Here is a 9,367-nt window from a genome sequence, read left to right as displayed (position 1 = left end):
AAATTGCCGAGGGATTTATAAAACTGGTCCAAAACTGAATGCATTTTTCGTTTCTGAAAGATAAAGAATTATTTAACATTTGGACACAAGCAATTAAAAGGGAGTTTTTTTGGGGGGGAGGGGGTCCCACTGTAATGTAGTTTTATTTTTTAAAAGTGTATGTAATTATTAATTTCAAAATGCACCCGTTTTAAAACAAACTTCGTAATAGTCGTCTATCGCCTAAACATGGCCACTGTACTTTTTTCCGCGATATCAGGTTACTTTTGTGGAACGATCTTCTATTTACGTAGGCCTCGCTCGAGTAGGTGAATGATGAAGCAACCATAGCAACGACAAAGCGGGAGTCAAATGTGTCACGTGATGAGAACTCTTCAGCAAAATAAAATTACTTTTTCATAATCTTCCTGTTATTTATTGGTAAGCTTATTTTTGTTATCAACCATTATTTTTTTAAATATCCAGCCATGCCTAAAGTTGTATCTCGGAGTGTTGTCTGTACAGACACAAAGGATCAAGAAGAATACCAAGGAGAAAAGCCACTGTATATCTACTATTGCATCTGTGGACAAATGTCATTAATCTTGGGTAGGTACAAAGTTTTTGATGCGGCATGTCACACTTTTTACTACTTTGCAGTCTTTGTTGGCTAAGATTGCATGTAATTAAAGTATACAGAATAGGGATCCCATTATCGCCGGCATATCCCAGGTAGGTTACGTAAATCGTCGGGAGGTGCCGATTTTTTTTTTTTTTTTTTTTTTTTTCCACCGAAAACGATGGCCAATGAATTAATGAAAGAAAGATATTTGTACAGTGTGCACTTTACGGACAGTGCTGAAATAACGTTATTATTTAGAAAGCCGAGTATTTTTCAGTATAGCCAACAAAACGAAAAATTGGTTATAATAATAAAAAAAATAATAAAAAGAAAGGTAAATTTTTTGGTATTATTATACAAACACCGTGACAGCGTTAGGATTAGGGTTAGGGTTTAGGGTTAGGGTTGGGGTTAGGGGTAGGGGTAATTCGCTGTCACGGTGTTTGTATAGTTTTACCAATTTTTTTTTTGGGGGGGGGCTTTTCGACCATGTTGAAAATGGCCACAAGTAATCACATAAGGAATTGCTTGATATCTGGAAAAATACTTGTTTACGGCAAATTTAAATGAGATATTTCTTTTTAGCATACCCGAAAACTTATAAAAGTTATCATTTTAAAGGTGATTAAGGTGGAAAGTTAGTAAAAATTTACCAGAAAAAAACAAAAACATACAAAAACCAAACATATAACAAACAAATATTACTAAAGACAAACTAGGGATAAAACTTGTCGAGAGCGCTCTGTTTTGGGGGTTGTTTTGAAAATGGAACGGAAATTTAAATTTCGTTTCGTTTTAATCCTTTTTTCTTTTTTTTTTTTTTAGCAGACGAAAACTTGTGAGACAAAAAGAGTAAAGAGTTCCCTTCGTAAACATTAATTAATTTTTAAAAGATTAAAACGATTAAAATTCCATTATTTCAAAATGTTCCGTGACAACATAGATTTTTAATTAATTGTGTTAAATTTGTTTTTTAAATATTAAGTTTTAATATAAACATGGCTCTTGTCAACTATTTTATCTCTAGATTAAAACCGATTTGAAAATATTATTGCACAAATATTAAGCATTTTGTAGCCCCTCCCCTCATATTTTGTTTGTCTCTTTTTACCGAACAAAATATGGAAGCCGTAGTTAACCAAATGAACATTCAGTAAAACCGTATTTCATATTTAATATACAAATGTTTATAATATTATTAATCATTAAACTGTGTAAATCTTAAAACTTAACAAAATTATAACAAAGATTAATTATTAATTGCAGTTTGAAGAAGATAAACAAAGATTTTAAAAAATCATTAAGTTGCTTCTGCTTTTCCATAGTTCGTATAGTTAACACAAGTCTGACGTCATGGAATCCTGTTTTCTTTTTTTCACATTGTTTTGGCAGTCCCTAGTTTTTGGGTATGTTGACAATGAAGAACGGCTTTCGGAAGAAACACCCCTAACTTCCCCATATTAAGAACGGTTTTTGGAATAAACGAACTACAAGATCTTGTACCCCCTCAACGTAAATACCCTCAACAAGCAGCAAAATCCCACCCCTACACAGTAGAGATCCCTAGATGTAAGAAGGCCTTCTACTCTAATAGTTTCTTCCCCAGAATTGCTAGATTTTGGAACTCCCTTCCGGGTTCCTGCTTTCCCAACTGTACTGACATGCAGAAGTTCAAGTGTAAAGTGAACAGACATCTTGCTGCTCAACTCCCTACATATTATCCCAGTAACTCATGGCCCCGATAGTAGCCTCCTACATCAAAGTAGCACTGTGCCTTGTTTGGGGTGAACTGGGCCCAACTCTCTTCCTGATCTACATTAATGATCTTACAAATCACATCTTTACATCATTTGTAGACATTTATGCTGATGACACTACCATCTATGGTAGCACATCAAAGACCATAAACGACCTAGTTCTCTCTGATTCTCTCTCCTATGATCTTGAGCACATGGTACAATGGGGAAAGAGGTGTCTGGTTACTTTTAATGCATCTAAAACCAAGCTTCTATCATTACATCATTAATGCTCTGATCCCCATCTGGCATCAATTGAAATGAATGGTTCTCATCTTGGGGAGGCTTCATGTTTTGACAAGCTTCTGGGCTTGACCTTTACTTCTGATTTGAAATGGAACACATACATCAAATCCGTTGCCAAGATCGCTGGAAAAAATGGTAGGATCGATCCAGTAGATATCTCCCTGCTGATGCAATTCTCTACCTATATAAGAGCCAGGTACGTCCAAGGATGGAGTACTGTTGCCACATCTGGGCAGGAGCTGCTAGAAAGGATTTATCCTGCCTTAATAGAGTTCAAAATATACTTCGTAGCCTAGTAGGGGATGCCCTTTTCTCTTCCCTGCAACCTCTTTCCCACAGAAGAGATATTGCGAGTCTGTCTCTGCTTTATTGTTATTTTCATGGCAAGTGCTTGACTGAGCTTCGATCTATGGTCCCCCTCTCGCCAAACTTTCATGAGAAACACTCATCTCGCTGAAACCACCATCAATAATTTCCCCCACTCTTTATCTGTGTCTAAACCTAAACGTAGATTCCATGAATAAAGTTTCTTTCTTAGAATTGCATGCCTGTGGAATTGTTTTCCGTTTGCCTGCTTTCAAACTGACTACAATATGGTTGTCTTCAAGTCTAACATAAACAAGTTCTTGATGAGCCGTTCCACTTGAGTTAACAAATTTACCTAATTTCCATTACTAACGATTACTACATCATTGTCCCATTAACCACTGTACACTCTTTAACCCTTATCCTCAAGTGGCCTCTGGGCCTTGATAAGTAGTGACTCCTATGTAAAAAAAAAAAGAAAAAAAAAGTCTGAGAAAACAACCGAAACGTAAGAAAAGTGAACAATAATTTATTAACATAACGTGAATTTTTAAAAAATTTATTTTCAGAAAATAACATTTTCAAATTATGCAAAAAAAAAAATGAAAACCGGTTTTTATCAAAGAGAAACGAAATCTTTTTTAGGGTAATATTTTTATTGTTCCACCCTGTATATGTTTTTCTTCAAAAATATCAAAGAGTAGAATTTTGACGTTGATAAATAGAAATCGGCAAAAGTTTTTATGAGATAATGAAAATTGCATACGTTAACATTTGCACTTCTTTCTTCAGCAGAGTGCAACGCAAAAAGAATGATACAATAAAACAAAACTAATTAGTATTCATCGCTCGTGGTAAGCTAAGGTACTTTTTCAGCTTCACGCCGCCCTTAAAGTGATGTTGCGTTGATGTCAGATTCTGTCGTCATAGCTGAATAAGTTATAACTGTATAGGAAACACTGTAATGAAATCTCGCCCAGAAAAATATAGTCGCCATCTTTATAAATAAATCCATGGAAAATAACTAATTCAAAACTTACTAGTTAAAGGATAAGAAACTATTTTTTTTATTTTTTTAAAATAATTTAAAAAAAAACAAACATTTATCATCAAACCTTTCCAAGCTAAAAAAAAAAAATGGCAGAACTTGTCAAAAATAGGCACCAAGAAAATGGCAGTTCTCATAAAGTCAGTTCCGATTATTGATGGAGAATCCTGATTTGGACCAGAAAATGACCAAAGTAATTTATGATTTGAAAGTTGATTAAAAATGTAAAAGGCTGATGTGACTAAGCATGTGAAGGGTTAAAAAAAAATTAACTCCCTCAAAACAAAAAAATTGAAACAAAAAATTTTGCTAAGAAAAAAAAAATAGGCAGTTTTTAAATTGTGAACTGTTTCGATAATTTCCGAGATTGACTTAAGATTCTCTGTCATTATTCAGAACTGACTTGATAAGAACGGGAATCCTTTGGGTACCCATTCCTTACAAGTACCAAAATGGTAAAATGTCTTTATTTTTTAATTTACCCTAAAGTAAAAGTGGTTCCCTGTCCCTTAACTATAAAGTTATGAATTTTAGTATCACTCTTGGACATGTTTATGTAAATGGTGATTATGTTTTCATTTCAGTATTATTGTGTGTACTATGAAACTTCTATAACTTATTCTAGATTTTTTTTTTTCTTTTTACAAAAATATTATCAAAGTAAAATCAGGGGTGTTTATTTATAAAGAGATACATGTGAAATATGGCAGTTAAAAAAAAAATAACAGGAAAATTATGGATATACGAGGTGACTTAAATAAGTTTCCAGACTTTCTTTTGTACAGGCATTTACAATTGTCGTAGACACTTGAAAGTTCAGTATGTTATTGCTATACATCTTATGAAATGACTGACCAATTTTTTGTGATTTCAGATTCAAATCGACAGCTACAGCAGGATTTTGGAATACATGCTACTAAAGCCTGCCAAGCTGGTGAATTTCAAAAATGCAATCTGGACGTGAGGACAATTTAGAAGAATGATATGCAATAAAATTCTGTTTTAAACTTCGAAAAAATTCCACAGAACCGTATGGAATGCTTCAGACTGCTTTTGGGCCATCTTACATGAATCGAATATCAGTTTTTGAGTGGCATAAAAGATTCAAGGAAGGCAGGGAGTCTGTGAGGGATGATGAGGTATATGTGAGGAGTAAGGAAGTCAGAACACAAGAGTTGATTGGTCAAATAAATGTAACATGGTGCATATGAGCACATGGGAAAATATCAGCAGCAGCAAAGGATGGCTGGCTAGTAGCAGCAGCAGCCGGAAAACGCGTATATGTAAATTAAGAAATGTGCATGAGAATTAAAAGGAAAAAAGAGAAAAAATACACCACATGGTCGCAGAAAGACAGTCAACATTGAAGAAAGTGGATGTGTAAAGTCGAGGACAAGAATGGGCTGGCTGTGGTTGGCATGCGGTCAGAAGAAGGAGAAACATAGACCTGTGGCAGCAAGAGACTTTTTAAGTGGTGTCAAAACGTGAGAGCAACAGTTATAAAAACTTTTGTTAAAAAAGAAAAAATGCAGACGCGGATTTTTATTCATTTATTTCCAGTTTTATTTTTATGAATTACTAAAGTAAAGTATGACGGCCACATTACATAAAGAATTTCATGGATAAGGATCATTGTGTGCACGGTTTGATGTCAGTGTGGGAACTGTGCACACAATTATTTGCAGGAAACTGAAAATGTGGAAGATTTGCGCAAATGCACCATTCACAACTCCATCCTTGTCACAGAGTATTTGATGAAGATTGATATTAAAACAGTTCCTCACCCTCCTTATAGTCCAGACCTTGCTCCCTGTGACTTCTGGTTATTCCCTAAGCTTAAGGAAAGCCTTAGAGGCTGTTGTTATGAGACGATTGTGGAGATGAAAGAGACTGTGACATGGGTCATTGACACGTTCACACAAGAAGTCTTCCATGGAGACTTCCAGAAGTTGTTGGAATGTTACAAGTGCATTACAGCTGAAGGAGATTACTTTGAAGGGGAATAGTTTCATATGTGTATTATTAATAAAAATGCCTATACGAAAAAAGTCTGGAAACTTTAAGTTTTCCGGCTGCTGCTGCTACTAGCCAGCCATCCTTTGCTGCTGCTGATATTTTCCCATGTGCTCATATGCACCATGTTACATTTATTTGACCAATCAACTCTTGTGTTCTGACTTCCTTACTCCTCACATATACCTCATCATCCCTCACAGACTCCCTGCCTTCCTTGAATCTTTAAGTCACATTGTACTTATTAGTTGACAGTATTAATGTACAGAAAAATTCTGGAAAATTATCGAGAAGAATTTTAATAAGAAATTAAATTATTATTCAGACTCAACTAAAGAAAAACTTTCATAATTTTAAAAATTTGTGTTGCATCATTGAAAAAAACATTTGCATCATTGCAAAAAAACATTTGTAGTCATTTTTTTTATTTTAAATGTTCAAAAAAAGTTGTCTATTATTTTAGATTGTCCAATGGATAAGCTTCCTTTGCGAAAGACGGACGGAGCCAGAGTTATTGACAGCCAAAAACATGCACACAAATTGACTTATGACCCTGATGATATTGTTTATTTGAGAAGGTAAGTAAGAATTAGATTGTTTGGTATATCTTGAGAATAGAAGTGGTAAAATAGAAAGTATCCACTTTGTTATGGCTGCCACATCCAAAACTGGAAATTACAAACTGGTGTAAATCAAAAAGAAAAATCCTTTTTATTTTAGGCTGGATTTTATTATTTAAAAATTTTTTTTTTTATAGCATTATGACTGATCAATTCTTTTTGCTATTTTAGACAGCTGGCAACAGTATCTTTTCTTTATTTTTCCAAGCAGGTCACTGCTTTTAAATGGTCTCAAATAGTAGACCCTTACATCCAAGTGACGATATGCCTTGTTTAGCATGAATGTAAGGAAACAAAAAAAAAAAAAAATTAAAAAAGGAAAGAAAATTATGATAGAGATAAAGATTAGATTCTTCTTTTTAAGAAGTCACTTTTGTAAATAATATTTTATATAAATGTTATTAATGATAAATTTCTGTTTTTATATATATACTAGACTACCCGTGACCCGTTGGGTCAGTATGTTATATTAACTATGGAATTCATGTATGAGCGTGACACTTTTGACGTAAAGAAAATAGTTTTTTTTTGACATAACAGAAACATTTCTATGAAAATATATTAAAATGAAAACTCACAGACAGTTCACTCAAACATGAAAAAAAATCCTCCCTATTCGTGTAAAGTTACCTATTTTTCCGAATAATCGTTCAAAAATCGAAAATTAAACATGATTTTCCTACGAATCGAATGCTGATGAAAGTCATTTAGCAGCAAAAACGCACATGAACCTACCGATGAGAAATATAAGAATGAAAAAGTCCATATTGGAATCCTTCAACCAAGTTATAGAAACTTAAAATCTAAAAAAAAAAATAATTAATGAAACCTGAAGCAAAAAAAATAAAACCTAAATAAATAAAATAAAATAAAACTAATATTGAAACAGATTAGTAAATGTGTCAACAAATACACCGTTCTCACACAACTATTTTGTATCTAGAAATGTAATATATGGGTTAATGTTTATGCGCACATGTGCAACCGGATGTCGTAAACCGGAAAGTGGGTTACATCACTCGTTACAAGGTCATTTGAGTTTTATAATTATATATATATATATATATATATATATAAAAGCAAACAGTTAATAAAACATATTTAATCTGGAAAGGAAATACCTGATAAGTGGATAGTCCTTAATCTGCGGTGTTTCGAAGAAATGCTTTCCTTTTCATCAGAGGGTAGGAATTAGCATTTTATTTATTTATTTATTTATTTATTTTTTTTAGTTTATTTTATACTAGCAGACTGTCTGGCGTTGCCTGATCATAAAATATGCATAAATGTTATATTTTGATTCATACAGAAACTGAGACATGTGAATGTGATTATTATATTTTTTCTAAACCGTTCACTTCTTGTAAGTAAAAGAAAAATACTCAAGCTAAGATCGAAACCAAAATCTAAAGATAGTGAATCAAGTACGATAACTATTAGGCCAGCTTAACATGATCTTTAAAAAGTGTTTTCAAACCTACTATTCTTAACATAAGGAATCTCTCATGTGACCGATCCATGCATGCACATTCGTGAAACAGTTGTCAAACATAAAATCCGATGACTCCCCCCCCCCCCTCAACGTACCAATTTTTCAATTCTGACCCTTTAGCAACTTTTTTTTTTTTTTTAGATGAAAACCGATTAAAAAGTTTTCTACATGTCTGAATACCCTATATACTAAATTTCAAGTTTGTTAGATCAAAAGTTTGAATATATAAGTTGAGAATTGTCCCCACACACATATCCTAACTTTTACAGATATATAGATTAAGGAAATGCAAATTTCCTGTTGATCCCAGCAAAAATCTATATTTGAATCACAAAATGTAAATGAAGTTAAAAAATCCAAATTTTTGTGTTTCAGACCTGGAGGAGTTGAGAAGCAATACCGACAAAAATGTAAAAGGTAAGAACTTTTGTAATTCTTGTACATCCATCTTGTGAATTTTAAACAAAATATCACAAACATTTCTACTCCATTAACTCTGTGATATCTCCTGAGATTCTTTTTACTTTATTTATTTTTTACACATCACATAAATTCTGGTGTTATCAGATCAGACTGTCTGAAGATATCAGTTTCCTGGCCTAAAATGCACCAAATATTGATTTTATTACTCTTTTTTTTCTCCCCCGTTCTCTTATCAAAACCCAGTCATTTTCTGCAAAACTAAAAACAAAAATGACAATTTTTCTCTCTTTCCCATTTTATTCCTCTCGCAATGAGACCAACAGTTTGCCATGATTAGCAATCCATGACACTTAAGGGCAAAATAAATTTATTTAAAGACAATAATACATTGTTATTGATTTCTAAATTTCTAAACATAAAGCCTATTTTTGTTTTTTGTCTCGTCTTTTTCAGATGTGGTTTGTGGTTATATTATCATCATCAAGGAAAGAGTAACGTGATGTTTATCGTCGAAGATGCACTGAGGAAAGCAGGCGAAGGTGTGAAGACAGATGTCTACAGTCAAATTTCCAAACCTAAAAAAGTAATTTTTCTTTTGTAATTTTTTAGCACATCTTTTTATAGGCTATATATCATTTTAAGCAATAATTCTTCAACTTGAACCATTTTTTGTTTTTTAATATATATACACGCTAGCATGGATACCCGGCGTTGCCCAGATGAACATGAAGTTCAGTTTGGACAGAGCTGCTATACTAAGCATATTGAGCACTTTCATCAGTACCCGCACAAAATGACGGAATCGCCCCCCCCCCCAATATA

The 9,367-nt window shown here is 33.3% G+C and overlaps 1 protein-coding gene across 1 annotated transcript in view; it reads left to right on the top strand.

Moving 5' to 3' along the window:
- Positions 1-372: 372 nt before the first annotated feature.
- LOC145247563 (STING ER exit protein-like) overlaps positions 373-9,367 on the top strand; it is a 30,798-nt gene continuing 21,803 nt past the window's right edge. Inside the window, exons 1-4 of the mRNA XM_080109409.1 lie at positions 373-588; positions 6,474-6,588; positions 8,498-8,539; positions 8,999-9,128. Of these exons, the coding sequence (XP_079965535.1) occupies positions 468-588; positions 6,474-6,588; positions 8,498-8,539; positions 8,999-9,128 (408 nt within the window). The 5' untranslated portion in view covers positions 373-467. The remainder of the gene's footprint in view (positions 589-6,473; positions 6,589-8,497; positions 8,540-8,998; positions 9,129-9,367) is intronic.

Source organism: Euprymna scolopes, chromosome 25 (assembly GCF_053919585.1).
Source record: "Euprymna scolopes isolate OS-2025 chromosome 25, ASM5391958v1, whole genome shotgun sequence".
Lineage (NCBI taxonomy): Eukaryota > Metazoa > Mollusca > Cephalopoda > Sepiida > Sepiolidae > Euprymna > Euprymna scolopes.
The sequence above is the reverse complement of the archived record's forward strand: the minus strand, read 5'-3'. Positions and strand labels throughout refer to the sequence as shown.